The following is a 17,031-nucleotide window of genomic DNA, read 5'->3' as shown; positions in this document are numbered from 1 at the left end:
TCTCTAAGGTGTAATAGGAGGTCACACTTTCCTATTCTCCTTCCCATCCACTGGTTTTCAATGAGAGAACCTACCCTTTGGTGTTTTTAGGAAGATTTGGTCTCCATTGACTCTGTGTTAGAAATTCCAAGAAGCTTTCACAGCCCCGTCCAATAGTCAGGGTGCCCAGCTGTGGCATTGCAACTGTGCTGCTGCACCACCCCCAAGGAAGCTTCCCAGGAGTAGGCTTAAAATTTGAAAAAGCCTCTCTGCCATTGGGGGGAGGGGTGCTTAATGGACTTCCACCACCGTTTTAGTGGCATAAGTCCGCAGCCGTGGCTGCTGGCGCAACCGAGTCAATAGCTGATCAATGTTGACTCCTCCCCTGGCCATGCCCCCGGACTGGATACTAAAATACTAGAACCAGGGGGCAAATACTAGAACCAGGGGGCATTCATTGAAAATGCTGGGGGGAAGAATTAGGACTAATAAAAGGAAACACTTCTTCACGCAACGTGTGATTGGTGTTTGGAACATGCTGCCACAGGAGGTGGTGATGGCCACTAACCTGGATAGCTTTAAAAGGGGCTTGGACAGATTTATGGAGGAGAAGTCGATTTATGGCTACCAGTCTTGATCCTCCTTGATCTGAGATTGCAAATGCCTCAACAGACCAGGTGATCGGGAGCAACAGCCGCAGAAGGCCATTGCTTTCACATCCTGCATGTGAGCTCCCCAAGGCACCTAGTGGGCCACTGCGAGTAGCAGAGAGCTGGACTAGATGGACTCTGGTCTGATCCAGCTGGCTTGTTCTTATGTTCTTATGTTCTTACTGCCCCTGCTATGCCATGGTAGTTTTGAGCAGTCTAAATTGTAAGCATTGAGAGGATGCTGAGGCTCGAGGTCATGTATTGCAAGTTTTGTTTTTAGCAAGTGCCTGTCTGCCAGTCACCAAAGGTGCAGAAATAAAATCACAACCAAAGAAAAACAAGGAAAAAACAGCCTGAAATACCACCGAGACACTTAATCTCCCCTCTACTTCCATCCTAGTGCTGATGGTCGTTTCGAAGGCTCTTTGATGACTAAGGCCATTGTCAAATACAATGGGATTGTTGTCTGGACACCTCCGGCCAGCTATAAAAGTTCCTGCACGATGGATGTGACCTTCTTCCCATTCGATAGGCAGAACTGCTCAATGAAATTTGGCTCATGGACCTACGACGGCCGAATGGTCGACTTAATCCTGGTAGATGAAAACGTGGACCGGACGGATTTCTTTGACAATGGGGAATGGGACATTCTAAACGCCAAGGGTATGAAGGGGAACAGAAAAGACGGGTTGTATTCCTACCCTTTCATAACCTACTCATTTGTTTTAAGGCGCCTCCCGCTGTTTTACACTCTCTTCTTAATAGTCCCTTGCCTGGGATTATCATTTCTAACTGTCCTCGTTTTTTACTTGCCTTCGGATGAAGGAGAAAAACTATCACTATCGACCTCTGTTTTGGTCTCCCTCACTGTGTTTCTCTTAGTCATTGAAGAAATCATTCCCTCGTCCTCAAAAGTCATCCCTTTGATTGGGGAGTACTTGCTGTTCATCATGATTTTTGTCACCCTGTCAATCATTGTGACTGTCTTTGTGATCAATGTTCACCACCGTTCCTCGGCAACCTACCACCCCATGGCTCCTTGGGTGAAGAGACTCTTCCTCCAGAAACTTCCGAGGTTGCTCTGCATGAAAGGCCACGTGGAGCGCTTCTCATTCTCTGATCCTGAAGAAACTCTGAAACAGAAGCCAGCCAGGAAACACAAGCACAAACAATACAAAGACGGAGAAAAAATTGTGATCGCTTTCCTGGAAAAAGCTGCTGACTCCATCAAGTATATCTCCAGGCATGTTAAAAAGGAACATTTCATCAGACAGGTAAGTTAAATTAGTGGCGGGCTGTCTCTAACCTTGCATATCCCCCTTACGTTTACGAGGCACTTTGTTAAGGTATTTTAGCAGGTACTGCATAACCGTTCTGTAATCAGCCCTGATTTGGATGGCTCAAGATGGCGCTGTCTTGGCAGCTCCTGAAAGTTAAGCGCAATTGATCCTGGTTAGTACTTGGAGGGGAGACCACCAAGGAAGCTGCTATGAAGAGGAAGACAATGGCCAATCATCTCTGAATACACCATGCCTTGAAAACTCTATGGGTTACCTATATGTTGGCCGCAACTTGACGTCACAGTCTGCATTGCAGGATCTTGAGTACACAGCCTTACTAAAGAGCATCCTGGGCCAGCATCCTTTGCAAGAACACCAGCAGGTTCTAGATCAGGGGTAGGGAACCTGCGGCTCTCCAGATGTTCAGGAACTACAATTCCCATCAGCACCTACCAGCATGGCCAATTGGCCATGCTGACAGAGGCTGATGGGAATTGTAGTTCCTGAACATCTGGAGAGACGCAGGTTCCCTACCCCTGTTCTAGATGGTCTATAGGACATTGACCACCAGGCCATAGGTAGACTGTGCCTTGTTGCTGACCTGCCCAATATGAAATCTTATTTTTTTAATAAAGTGTTTGCATTGGATTTGTTAAAGGCTAACAGACTTAGCATTAGACAAAATAATCCACTTCAAGATAATGGGCGTGCAAATGGGCGTTGCCATTTATGGCAATGCTAGCAAGAGGCTTTCAAGGCAAGTGAGAAGCAGAAGTGGTTTGCCATTGCCTTCCTCTGCAGAGTCTTTCCTGGGGTGAGTATGCTTAACACTTTGCTTAGCTTGCAAGATCTGACAAGATTGGGCTATACCAGGGGTCTGCAACCTGTGGCTCTGCAGCAGATAGCCTGAGGGATTGTTACAAGCATCCCACTGGTTTCTGCCAGCATGGCCAATTAGCCATGCTGGCAGGGGCTGATGGGATTTGTAGACCAAGTAGTCCATGAACATCTGCAGAGCCGCAGGTTGCAGACCCCTGGGCTATACCATCCTGCCTTCCCTCCCATTCATGCTAATGGACCTGGATAATTTTTGTTTATCTTTCATGAAACATTGGTTATGTGACATTATTGACTTTCATGCCTTTTAATTTACATTTCTGCACTAAATAGCAGACCTAAACTGTCAACACCAGTTAGTATTGCAAATGAAGTGATTAGAACCAAGTAACTCATTAGCACTCCCGGATATTTATAAACCCAAGTGATATTCAGTATATTTTTCCTTAAAGGACAAAAATCTGGCAAAAATCAGGGTTTTCTTTTCATTATGGCAAGTTTCTGAAACCAGGGCGGTTTCCGCACGGTGGCGGAAACGCAGCTCCACCACCATAAATTATACTGGTGAAGGCTCGGGGACTGTTCGCACGCTATCGTGCAAGCGGCCCTGACTTTCTCCCCAGCTGGAGAGGCGACTCCGCACAGAGCTGCCTCTGGTTCGGCCCCCTCCACTCACCTTCCTGGCTAGTGCTGCTCTTGGGCCAGGCTGGAGGGATAATCACTAATGGAAAAGCCGGGTAAGTCTTCCTGCTGGGATGCTGTTCGCGACTGGCTACCGGCGTGGGAAGACGCCGCTTTCAAAAAACATCTCGCGCCTCCCAAAGTGAACACAGGCACCCTAGGGACAGTGTTTTTTCCGTCCCTAGGCCTTTGGCCGTGTGGAAATGGCCCAGGATTCAACTTGTGGATGATCCCTTAGACCATGGCCGTCTTCAAAAATACTGGTTACATCATCTTAATTGTAGCTGGTGTGTAGTTGGGGAACAAATTTCCACACTGCTGCAGAAGCTTGTTGAGTGGCCTTGGGCTAGCCAAACATTCTCTGCCTAGATTACCTCACAGGATTGTTGTGAAGATAAAATGCAGGAGAAAATAATGATATAAGGGGTATGCATAAATAATTAAATAATTAAACAAATAGGGGTGGCACTCAGGAACAAGCCAGGATTCAGCTAGGTGGTTTCAGTTTGTTCATCATGTTAAGGTGAATTCTTATTAATAAACCATATCAGGGGTTCAGAACAGCTTTGTGGACCCTAAGTTGCTATAGTTACTGGCCAAGCCCAGCAGCAAACACTGGGTGACTTGCTCATACAGCTTCCCTAACTAACCCATGTCTGGCTGCTAGCTACTGTTCAACACCCCCCCCCCATCCAACCCCCCTGAGAGAATGATGTACTGAGGAGAATGTGGGAAAGATGATATGGAGGAAAGTGATTTGCCCTCAGTAAATGTGTGTGGATTCTCCACCAGGCAATCTAACTCGGCCTAAGAGCCAGCATACTCAACTGGGCTACAGTTGCCTGGGTAGAGAATTCCAGGGGGAGGGAAGAACTGAAATCTGAAGACAGGGAGGAGGGTAAATATAGGTTGGCTGGTGGGTTGGGTTGGAAAGGATGAAGCAGGAAAAAGGGAGGGTCTATGAGGATATCAGGGGAAGGGAAAAAGGAAATATTGGGTGAAGGAAAATGACAAGTCCTTGGAGGTCCCCTGCATTTACATTTATGTTCAGTTCTGTAAAAGTCCTTGGAGGTCCCCTGCATTTGCATTTATGTTCAGTTCTGTAAAAGTCCTTGGGGGTCCCCTGCATTTGCATTTATGTTCAGTTCTGTAAAATTAGAGTGAAACTTTTCTGACTGTTTTCTTTTCTAGGTAGTGCAAGACTGGAAGTTTGTGGCTCAGGTTCTGGACCGGATCTTCTTGTGGCTGTTTTTGGTGGTGTCAGTAATGGGCTCTGTTCTTATATTTACCCCAGCTTTAAAGACGTGGTTGCACAGTGGTTTATAGAAAGAAGTCCATTCTTCCCTTTTTCAGAATCTGCTCCAGGAATAAAGCAGGAGGTTGAGATTGCTGATCAGTTAGTGTTCACTATGAAAAGAGTAAGAAGGGTACATAGAGGATGGGGAAATAATACAGTTGCTGGCAGCAATTGGAGTTACAGATGAGAGTATCACAATTATTAAAACAGAGTTTTAACTCCTTAAAATGTCCCACAAATGGAGAAATCCACTTCTGTTATATTTTAGGTGTATATCTGCTGACTTGGGTACAGTAGGCCAAGAAGTGGCCAGCCTTTCTTAAGCGCTTTTCTGTGAGAAGGCCTAGAGATACTATTGAGGGGGAGTAATTTTTCAACTGGTTTGTCGGTGGGGAAGCTGAGGGTTCCCCACACTTTTGGGACCTGTGGGCACCTTTGAAATTCTGACATGTGGTGGGGACAGCCACGAAATGGCTCCTGCAAGAAATGGAACCAACCACAAAATGGCTGCTACAACTTACCTTTAGTTACACAGTAAAGATCCTTGTGCTGTGGTGACAGCTGCTGCCAAAGCAATATTTTTAAAAATCTGCAGTCAATCAAAACTCCAGTGGCCAATCAAAAGTCTGGCCCTGCCCACTTTCTCAAAACACTTGGTGGGCAACATTAAAAGGTGTCAGAGGGCACCATGTCAGCCATGGGCACCATTTTGGGGCCACCTGACCTAGTTTGACAACTAAGCCAACTCCAGTGTCAGGGGGAGGTTGGGGTTGGATAGAACTCTTGTTAATTCCTCATCCAGAGGAATTCCTAGTGGTAGTTATGGCAGAATTAATCTGAGACTTTTTATTGGCTCGATTCATGGACAAATGTTTCTATTTCCTGTACTTGAATTTAGAGCTACTCTCCTTGCCATGTTTAAAAGTCATACGTGATCGATAAAAGAGACCTGTGTCTTAGAGTGGAGTCCTAAGCAGAGTTACACCCTTCTCAATCCATTGACTTCAGTGGAAGGGTGATAAGTCTGCTTAGGACTGCACTGCATGATGCCCAGTGTAGGCTGCAAGAGAGAGTACTGATGTCCCCCCATTCCTGGAACCTCCCCAGCAGCATACCTTTGGTATAGAAGTTGCCCAGCCCAGCTGCTGTGACTCACAGGATCAGTCTCAGAAGAGGAAGCCATAGCCCCATGATACACTGTTCCCAGACGACGTGCTGTTGTGGCTGTCCCAGCTCACTACACTAGGTTTGTGCAGTAAGTGTGCATCAGCTGCACTATGCATCTTCTCTCAAAGGTGTTATAGCTCAGTGGTAGCTCATATGCTGTGAATGCAGCTGGTCATAGGTTCAGGTTCTGAAATTTCTTGATAAACAATCTCAAACCAGCAAGACTGGGAAAGACACCCCCACCTAACATTTTGGAGAAACATGGGAAGTCAGAGCAAACAAGACATGGTTTAATGAACCACGGCGTGCATGGCAGGTATTTGGCTCCTTGGGAGAAAAAAAGACCCTTTTAAAAGTTACAAATATACCTCTTTTGTTATTCTTGGAAGTTTTTTCAGAATTCCACTGCCATGGGTAACCCCTCGGTCATACATTATATAGGAGATGAACCTATTCCATCACATTTAGTACCAGAATTTCAGAGTTCAAATGTAAGTATTCCATTTGGTAAACAGAATCTACGGAAAAGATAAGATCCTTGATTATCTATTTAGAAGAAGATGTTTAAAATATATCAAGGGATGGGCACTAGAGCATAAACTTTATAAAATAAAGCAAGCACAGATCTTTTATATTTTAATAAACATTATAGTTCTATATCTAAAATACTTATGTTTACTGACGTACAGTGCAATAAAGATGCAGATGTAGCGCATAACATACAAATGTCCCTTCACTGCAGGCGACCTTCTTGTATTTGTTTCCATTTTTGAAAGCTGTCCTCAGTTTTCTCTTTGTTTTAGCAAAATTCTGACCCTCTCACACATTTCAGCTCCTGGAAGGGAGATGGAACACTGGCTTCTCCCTCCTGATTGTGGCACTTGAGAGGTGTGAACAATGCTGCTCAAGAGTAATGTAAACATCTCAATGGGCTCGGAATTTTTCCTGGATTTCCTACATAGGCTCTCACGAATATCACAGACCTAATAGTTCAATAAGCAGTTACACTCTTCTAATCTGGTAAAATTCAGAACTGCACTGTTTGTGTCCTTGCTAGGATGCCGCGATGCACTGAATAGGACTTATTTCTGAGTAAACACAATTATATTTGCACTACAAGGCTGTGACCAGCTGGTAGATTTTCAGAGTTGGATGTTGTTCAGGGTACACACGTTCATGTCTGTTCCACTTTCTGGTCAACTGGCATTGCAGGTTTCTGTAACACTTCAAATAATACAACATTTTGAGACTTCCCACTGGGCCAGCCATGCTAAACTCTTGACTGGTAGTATGTGCTGCCCCATCTTCTTGCTGTCTATAATCCTGCCCCCATTACTGAGCAGTAGCTCTTCCATGGACCTTTGAAGAGAAGAGGTAGTATGTGCTGCCCCATCTTCTTGCTGTCTATAATCCTGCCCCCATTACTGAGCAGTAGCTCTTCCATGGACCTTTGAAGAGGAGAGGTAGTATGTGCTGCCCCATCTTCTTGCTGTCTATAATCCTGCCCCCATTACTGAGCAGTAGCTCTTCCATGGACCTTTGAAGAGGAGAGGTAGTATGTGCTGCCCCATCTTCTTGCTGTCTGTAATCCTGCCCCCATTATTGAGCAGTAGCTCTTCCATGGACCTTTGAAGAGGAGAGGTAGTATGTGCTGCCCCATCTTATTGCTGTCTATAATCCTGCCCCCATTATTGAGCAGTAGCTCTTCCATGGACCTTTGAAGAGGAGAGGTAGTATGTGCTGCCCCATCTTATTGCTGTCTATAATCCTGCCCCCATTACTGAGCAGTAGCTCTTCCATGGACCTTTGAAGAGGAGAGGCGGAATAACCTTGTAAGCTGATCCAGCGTGGAGTAGTAGTTAAGACCAGGTGAATTCTAATCTGGAGAGCCAGGTTTGATTCTCCTCCACTTCCACACATGAGCAAATAGACTCTATCTATGAGCTAGATTTGTTTCCATTAACTCCTACATTCTGCTGTTTATGACTGGCTCAAGGTCACAGTTCTTTTTGAACTCTCTCAGCCTCACCTACCTCACAAGGTGTCTGCTGCGGGAGGAAAAAGGGAAGGAGCTCTTGTGTTGCTCTTGGGGACTCTGTACAGAAGAGAAAGGTGGGGTATAAATTCAGACTCTTCTTTTTCTACGCAAGTGCATATAAGCTCATTCCTAAGGCTAATATATTTAAACTATACACACTGGGGTATTTAATGATACTAAGAAATATGGTTTCCACCTCGCTGATCATTCCAATTGGGTGGTCACATCTACTAGTAGCAACCCAAGCACACGAATAAAAATATAACATGTTGCAATACTGAACTGTACTGTATGTGGTCATAGCACTGCTTTCAATGTTGTCAGACAATAGCATCATTAGTGTATGGCAGTGGAAAGCTGCACATACATGTGAACATCATTAATAAAAAGCAATAACTAAATCGCCTTAAGACTTAGAATGTTGTTTGTGCATTAGCCAAGAGCTCAACACTGTAGGAAGAGGTACTGAATTCTGTAGATTTCAAGGATTTTGGAAGAAGAGAGATGGAATAACCATGTGATTCACATCAAATGTGGTATATGTAGCCTGAATGAGTATATGGGACAATCAATGAAAATTAGGTGTCCAGGGCCAATTATGATATAAACAGTGAATATGCCAATAAAAGTAGAATGAATGAATGAATGAATGAATGAATATAAACAGTGTTTGTTAAATTCTTGTGGAGCAGTGGTGTGACCAGAATGTGCTATGTGAAACATGTCTGTATGTGAAGGTGTTGGTGTCCTGGCAAACAAAGGGAAGAGTAAGACTGGTTGTGGTGGGTTTTCCAGGCTATGAGGAAACTTCGAGAGACTGGTATTGGTCTTGGTCCTAATGTTTCACCTGCATCTGTGGATGGCATTCAGATTGTGTATCACAGAGAGAAGTCTGTTACACACTGTGTCTAGTGAGAAGGGAATGTTTAATGGGGTATATATTGTCCATGTCCCTGGGTGAAGAGTAAGAGTTCAATGTCATGGCAGCCTCGGAGTTAGGGCTGACCTGGCATACCAGCCAAATAATTCCTTAACATCATTTCTAGTAGAGACTCAGCCTCTGCATTGGGGTGATGCTCTAGGATTCACCTGAAACTCTATAGTAAAATCTGTAGCAAATGGAGTGTATCCTAAACCACTATCTTAATATGGTGGCATGATTTCTGGGCCCAGGCTGGAACTGATGTTCATAGAATCATAGAGTTGGAAGAGACTCCAAGGGCCATCAAGTCCAACCCCCTCCCATGCAGGAACACACAATCAAAGCACTCCCGACATAGGTTCATCCAGCCTCTCCGAAGAAGAAGACTTCATCACTCTCCGAGGCAATGAATTCCACTGTCGAACAGCCCTGACAGTCAGAAAGTTCTTCCTAATGTTTAGGTGGAATCTCTTTCCTGCACCTTGGAATCCATTACCTGGTCCTAGTCTCTGAGGGCAGCAGAAAACAAGCTTGCTCCCTCTTCGACATGGCATCTCTTCAAATATTTAAACATAGCTATCATGTCCCCCCTTAACCTTCGCTTCTCCAGATGACTGATGTTGCGGCGTTGGAGAGTAAAGCTGTTTTCCCCCTCAGTATTTCTCTCACTGCTCCACTGATCCAAAGCTCTAATTCTGGCCACAGAGACAGTCCCACCAACTGGGAACATCAGCAGCAACAGCTTCGGCTGTTCAGAAAGCCCACTGCGCCATACCTGCCTCACAGTCTGAGGGTTCTGAGGGGCAGCAGTGTGCCCCTGCACTGCATAGCACCGATGAGTTGCGCTGTTGCTTATTGGAGCAGAGCTAAAGAAGCTCAAGATGTTGACATCACTGCTTCTGATCCAAAATGAAGTCTTGGAGCTGTGCTCTAATCTAGTCTGACAGAACAGAGGTTCTTGCTTCCGGATTATGTCAAGAGAGCTTCTGTGAGGAACAAGATGGTCTAGCTTGCCATGACTTGGGTTGTGTGCCAGGGTTGTGCCAGCCCCTGATGTTTGCCACTCTGAGCTTCTCAGAGGACAAGCAGGATGAACATGCAATAAACAGATGTTTGCTGTGGTTGTTTCACACCCTGGCATACTGACAGCCAGCATGGTGAAGTGGTGAACAGCAGTGGAGTCTAATCTGGAGAAGCAAGTTTGATTCCCCACTCCTCCACACGAGTGGAAGACTCTTATCTGGTAAACTAGATTTGTTTCCCCACTCCTACATTTCTGCTGGGTGAACTTGGGCTACAATTCCTCAACATCAGACCCAGAGCGAGGGGGAACTGCGACCAGTACGCTGCACCCCACACCCCTCTACCACCTGCCCACCCCTCACTGGGCATGCCCTGGTAACGCCCCCCACCCTTCATACCACACCCACGTCACACCTCTACCACACCCCCACACCGGCATGTGCCCGGTACATCACGCATCCCCCTTCTCCCTTACTGCTACACCACTGCTAATCATTAGTTCCTTAAGGTGAAACCAATAATGTGCCCAAAATCTGTTTGGAAACCAACCATGGAGGAAGCAAATTCCACTGCAAGGAAGAGCTCTAAGTTCTGGTATTAGGTTCATGCTGGTTACGAGAGAGCAAAAATCCAACAAGCGAAAGGGACCAAAACTACATTAGCCCAAACGAAATAAAATCTAATGAGATTAGATTAAATCAATCTTTAAGAAAGAGCAACATGGTGTGAAATTATTCCTTATCATCTTTATTTAATTTATGATAATTTTAACACACAAACACTCTACAATCAGCGGCACTTTAATTAAAAAGGATGCAGCTGATTAATCAATGATTAAATTTTATTTTATGGTTATGACATTTACATTTTTAAAGTCTTTTAGCCTCTCTTCTAACCTACATTTTGAGGCAAGAAAAGAGATCCTAGTACTAGCCCAGTGGTGGCGAATCTATGGCACGGGCGCCAGAAGTGGCACTCAGAGTCCTCTCTGTGGGCACGCGCAAACAGAGTCCCCATTGGCCATCTAGGCTGGCCTGGGTCAGCTGGGCTCGAGCCATTACCATTAAACCTAAGACCTAGTTTTGGGGAGGCAGTGTATGTAACCCTGTTAAGCACTGTTAAACTGCACTGATTTTCATAAGAAGAACTAAAGCTAATCCTTTACCCAAGTAAATGGGGCTTGTTTCTGAGCAAACCCTCCCTCCTAGGGTCGTGGATTCACCCATTCAAAGCATTGCATGGTTGCTTCACCAAGCTTACCTCCCAAGTAACGCAGGTGTGCTTCGGAGCCAACTGTTTTTTTCTAAACTAAAACCTCAGAATTCAGGTTAAATTGCCGTGTTGGCACTTTGCGATAAATTAGTGGGTTTTGGGTTGCAATCTGGCATTTGGTCTCGAAAAGGTTCACCATCACTGTACTAGTCTAAAGTTACAGCATTATCATAGGCATCGTCTGGCTACATAGTGGTCATTTCCACACGGGTCCAGATATCCCGGGATGAGCAAGTGAAATATCCCGGTTTGTGTAAGCTTTCCGCATGGTCTCCAGTGCTAAAATGATATTTCCCTTACCCCGGGATTTTCAAAAATCGCCAAATTGGCGATTCTTTTCAAATACCCCCGGGGTGACCCTGCTGCCGTGCAAACACTACAGGAGAAGAACCAGTTTATTTTTCCCACCTCAAAACAACAGGCAATCAGAACACCAGACCGTGCGCCTGCGGGGATGTGCTATAAATACAAAAGACCCCGACTTGTGTGGAACTAACTGGAGAATTACCTCCCAGTTCTAACTCAGCCCCTGAAAAGAAATGGGCAGCAGTAGAGGGAAAAACTGGGATAAAATAGACCCAGGTAAAAAACAACAACGGTGGTACACAGATACAATTTTGCCGTGCGGAAACGACCACAATTTCCTTTTAGCTAAGCTTTTGTGTAACTGAGCTGAAGAGTCTTGTTCAATAGCCTTTGGTGACTAGTGGCTATTAGGCACAGGAATTTGTGATATGCCCCAACTGCTTGTGTTGAGGTTAGACTCATTGTGGACAAAATCATGCCCTCAGCCTTAATAGCCTGCTATCAAGAAACTGAGGAGTGGGGAATAAAAATGGCTCCTCTGTGGGTAGATGTCCTAGGACTATGGTAGGAAATTCCAGACTTCCGATACAGGATTCAGACTGAGCATCTTATCTGCCCCTGCCAGCATGGCCAATTGGCAGGGGCTGATGGGAATTGTAGTCCATAACATCTGGAGTGCCAAAGGTTCGCCACCACTGTCCTAGGAATTTCCCTGAAACCACAGAGATTGGGGAAAATCCTAGAGTATCACCAGGAAGTGATGTCACATCCTCTCCCAATACCACCATTAACAGTCACCTCCTTCAAAATCTAGCATTTGCCAAGACAGTGCTGGCAACCCTAAGTAGAAGGAACCATTTGTCAAAAAAAGAGAAACAGCTGGACAACTGATAATCTAGGAACACCTGAGTCAGACTTATGATCTATCAAAATTAGTTGTGCACTCAGAAGAGCACTACTTGTCCAGAGAGTAAGGATGAGGTCTTTCACATTGTTTACTGTCCTTTTAACTGGAGATGCCAAGGATGGAGTTCTTACAATGAAGTTGATCTATGGTTGTAAGGCATGTGTCCAGCAAAAATCTGGAAGTGACATTGTGGACACTCTAGGACAGGGGTCCCCAAACTTTTTAAACAGGGGGCCAGTTCACTGTCCCTCAGACTATTGGAGGGCCGGACTAAAAAAAACTATGAACAAATTCCTATGCCCAAATGATTGTAAAATGTTTGATTTCACCTTTCAGCCTTTCTGTCATGGTCTATTTTTAGAACAGTGACCAAAGTATGTCAAGTACAGGGTGGGCTCCAAATATTGTTGGGGAGGCTGTGGAATACCTTCCCCTGTAAAAAAAAAAAAAAGCAGAACTTTCCCAATGAAGCATTCCATCTAACCCAGGATCAGGTATCTTCCTGGGTTCTTTCCACCCTAGCAGCCAGCGAGCGATTCACCAGCCTGGCTGATGCCAATGGGAGTGAGGCGGAACAGAAAACCTGAGAGCAACACATGGAGTAGCTGAGAGGGAAGGGCGGAGCAGGTGTTGCCACATGTAAGATTTCCAACTCTGGGTCAGAAAATTCATGGAGATTTGGGGGTGCCATCATGTAATTGCAATCAACAGCCATTGGGGCCGGTTCCTCCTCTCCCTCAAGCCCCCACTGCACATGAATGGAGCCATCGCCGCCATGCCTGGCGGGCCAGATAAATGCCTTCAGGGGGCCACATTTGGCCCCTGGGCCGTAGTTTGGGGACCCCTGCTCTAGGATTTCAGCAACTGGGTTTTTGCTGGAAGTAATGTCAACATGTACCCAGCATTTTTTGTACTCTGTACACTGTAGCCCCTGAATACTGCACTTTTGCATGGAAGTAGGTGGTTTGAGTAAGTGTCTCAGTTTCTGCACATTCTAGAACCAAACTTACATAGCAGACCTTAAAAGAAGTCTCTGGTACAAACTGTATCTGCACTACAGATGTAAATTGGTAGTTTTGATGGAGCTGAGTTCCTCTAACAGACTGTAAAGGTAAATGGCCCTATGCAAACACCCTATGCATGGGTCATTACTGACTCATGGGGTGACATCACAACATTTACTTGGCAGACTATTTTTGCCATTGCCCAGTCATTTACCCTGCAAGTTGGGTACTCATATTACCGACCATGGAATGATGAAAGGCTGAGTCAACCTTGTGACGGCCGCTTGAAATTGACTTCTGTCAGGATTGAACTCAGTTTGTCAGCAGACTTTGACTGCAGTACTGCAGCTTACCACTCTGTACCACAGGGCAGAAAGTAACCAGACAAAAAAAAGAAGAATTTCTAGGATTCTTTGGGAAAATTATAACTTCAGGTGGTATAAAATGCACATAAAAGTGTAGTGCTGATCGGGCCAATTATGCAGGGCTCTGTAGGATTTTTTCTATATCAGCATGTTTTTATAAGTTTAATAAAGCTACTGATAGGGCAACTTCTCTGGGGATTTTTGTGGAATATTAAAGTCTAAATTAATAACTGTTTATTGTACTCTGAATTCATAACTGTTAATGGGATTTTCTAAGGGAAAAAAGCATTAGCAGATATCACCAATTCTTGCTGCTCTGCGTACCATTAAAAGTTTCACAGATGAAAGTAGAGAAACTTGGGTATGTATAATTCTCTTGTCTTTCACCAAAGATTCATTTTGCCACCTCTCTATCAGATTACATATTGCTAATGGATTTTTCTTTAGTGGCTGTTTGCTGAATTATTTACTTCTATATATTTATAAGGCTAGTCAATTTATCAGGCTATGTGTGAAGGTCTTCTGCATGTGATAGGTAGAAGGAAGGAGGGTTAAGTTTTCTCGTTCAGACTTTGGGGGTTCAACTACTCTTCTTCTCTTGTTTCTTCTGGCTTATATTTGCTTTCACAACTTGCAGAGTTCCCTGCCTGCCTTTCTGCTGGTAGTGAGCTGTTGTTGTGGCAAATACAGGCCTAGAATGAAGGCAACCAGAGCCAATCTCAGATACCTTTCACCTAGCCATGGCTACTGCCTGGATTTTATGGAAGGGCAGCTGCAGCATGACTCTCTTCCTACCAATCGCACTACTAAAACCACAATTGCTCATTCTTCCCATCACCTTTTGATATCATCTTCCAGTTGGCTGGAGAATGAACCAAAGGATTAAGGAGAGGGATACTTTAGAGAGAAAGAAGAGCAGAAGATGGAGAATGGATGTGAAAAGGAAATAGCACAGTGATGGCGAACCTTTTTGAGACCGAGTGCCCAAATGGCAATCCAAAACCCACTTATTTATCGCAAAGTGCCAACACGGCAATTTAACCTGAATACTGAAGTTTTAGCTTAGAAAAAACAGTTGGCTCCAAGGCATGTGTTACTTGGGAGTAACCTTGGTGGTAGTCTGTGGCTTTGCTTTGAAGCAACCGTGCAACTCTTCCAATGGGTGAATCATGACCCTAGGAGGGTTCACTCAGAAGTGCTCTCCCATTGCCAGCTTAAAGTGCAAATGCTTAACACTCTCCCAGACAGAGCGATCGCCACACTTTAAGTTGCTTCAAAAGCATGAAAACCAGTGGGGTTTACCAGCACATAACAGGGTTACCTACACTGCTTCCCCAAAACTAGGTCTTAGGTTTAATGGTAATAATCGAGCCCAGCGGCCCAGGCCAGCCTAGATGTGTGTGTGGGGGATGGGGGCGACTCTGTTTGTGCGTGCCCACAGAGAGGACTCTGAGTGCCACCTCTGGCACCCGTGCCATAGGTTCGCCACCACTGAAATAGCAGAAGGCAAAGAGATTAAAGGAACTTGAAAAATGAATAACGAAGGAGTATAGAAGTGACTCCGAGGAAGTGGGCAGTAAATAAATGCCAGAAAGTGCATTGGTAGACACCATCTTTGAGATCATTGCTCCAGACTACACAAGTGCAAGTTCATCTCTCTTAAAGGAGACAAAAGCTTTTATGTGAAGGGAAATATCAGGAAGCATAGAATGAACAATGGCAGCTTCTCCAAGTAGGATATAATCTGTTCTCTCTTTGTGTGAATATCAGTAGCAGATTGTATTAAAAGCTTGTGTCCTGGACATATTTCTACAGTGCCATCTTAAGCAGAGTTATATCCTTTGATGGCCGCTGAAGTCAATGGATTAGAAGGGTGTGTAACTCTTCTTAGGACAGTACTGTTAAATGCTTAAAACAGAAAATTACAAACCCATTTGGAATAATGATAACATTAAATCGCTTTTTGAAACCAACTTTATTCTATTAAGCTGTGACACATTGGGAAAAATACAAACATATTCAAAACTAAATAATAATTGCAAATTTAGGAATGAATAAAGTTCAGAGCTGATCCCTTAACTGAATAGTCAATGAACTGAAGTGCTCTGACAGGTGTGGTTGAGCCTATTTGCTTAAGTGGCTTGAGCATTCATAACCTTGTGTTAGACTGTGGCTTCTGTGTGCTCGTTGTATGAATTAATGCATATTATATACATTGCAAGCTTAATATGTTCCATAGCTTTCTTTCCCAGAAAGAAACAAAAAACAGTCAAGACACAGTTGGGCAGAGTTTTATTAATCAGTTTTCAAAAGTAGGGGAATGGAAGCTGGTATCCTTCACAATACTGGTCCATAGCACAAATAGCACGTCCTGGGTATGTCTTTAAAAGAGCCACCTCCAATTTTTTTGTCTGGATAGCACGGACAAGAAAGGACATTTCTTTTCGTCATTTCCTCCCACTTGAGTTTAAAGCTCTTGAGCCTGTCATTTTATGGTGCTGCAGTGATTCTCCAAGCTTACAGCCGTTTGACGAAGGTTTTCGTGGGACGTTTGCTCTGCAGGTTCCGCTGTTGGGCACCTTTTCAACCTGAAAAGTACACGTTGTACACATCCTGCCCTGCCCATTTCAGCAATGTATAGTTTTCCCTTTTAAATTTTTTTTGATGTGAGCTATCTTCAAAGACACAAATACATGATATAAAAATCACAACTGCAGTGGCGTAGTGCCTACAGGGCAGGGGCGTAACGCCCTGGATGGAGCAGCAGTGGAGGCGTAGCTGGACCGTGGAGGGAGCATGGCGGGAGCGTTCTGGGGTTGGGCAGGGCTGGGCATTCTGGGGCCAGGCGGGGCTGGGCAACGCCGCATCAGGGGCATGGGGTGCATGTGCGCCCCAGGTACAATTTCCACTTGCTCTGCTTCTGCACAGCTGATTTTCACATTGTGTCTGCATGTCTTCGAAGATAGCTCATCAAAAATAAGAAAGGGGAAACTATATTCTATAAACTATACCTTGGCGGAATTGACAGAATGAACTGAGCCCAACCATATATTGGTGGAATTGACAGAACGAGCTGAGTACAGCCATGTACTTTTTGGGCTAAAAAGGCACCCAGGAGTGGAGCGTGCAGAGGAAACATCCCAGGAAAACCTTCATCAAAAGGCTGCACGCACAGAGAATCACTGCAGCACCATAAAATATCAGGCATGAGCATTGGAGGAAACTGCGAAGAGCTTTAACAGTTGAGCAGGAAAAATAAAATGTCTCCTCAGCTCCTAAGCTCTGCACAGGAAAAAGAGACAA

At 44.7% G+C, this 17,031-nt stretch overlaps 1 protein-coding gene across 4 annotated transcripts in view; it reads left to right on the top strand.

Moving 5' to 3' along the window:
* The window catches only part of CHRNB3 (cholinergic receptor nicotinic beta 3 subunit), a 37,693-nt gene extending 29,359 nt beyond the window's left edge, over positions 1–8,334 (top strand). Inside the window, exons 5-7 of one of the 4 annotated variants that reach the window (XR_007245036.1) lie at positions 1,030–1,903; positions 4,619–7,176; positions 7,266–8,334. Coding sequence is in view for 1 of the 4 variants with exons in the window: in XM_048503170.1 (XP_048359127.1) it covers positions 1,030–1,903; positions 4,619–4,753 (1,009 nt within the window). In the remaining 3 variants the exon portion in view is untranslated. Of the gene's footprint in view, positions 1–1,029; positions 1,904–4,618 lie in introns of all 4 variants that reach the window. The other 3 variants (XR_007245038.1, XR_007245037.1, XM_048503170.1) reach the window with 3 other exon arrangements.
* The last annotated feature ends 8,697 nt before the right edge of the window (positions 8,335–17,031 follow it).

Source organism: Sphaerodactylus townsendi, linkage group LG07 (assembly GCF_021028975.2).
Source record: "Sphaerodactylus townsendi isolate TG3544 linkage group LG07, MPM_Stown_v2.3, whole genome shotgun sequence".
Lineage (NCBI taxonomy): Eukaryota > Metazoa > Chordata > Lepidosauria > Squamata > Sphaerodactylidae > Sphaerodactylus > Sphaerodactylus townsendi.
Note: the sequence above shows the minus strand (reverse complement) of the source record. Positions and strands in the feature narration are given on the sequence as shown.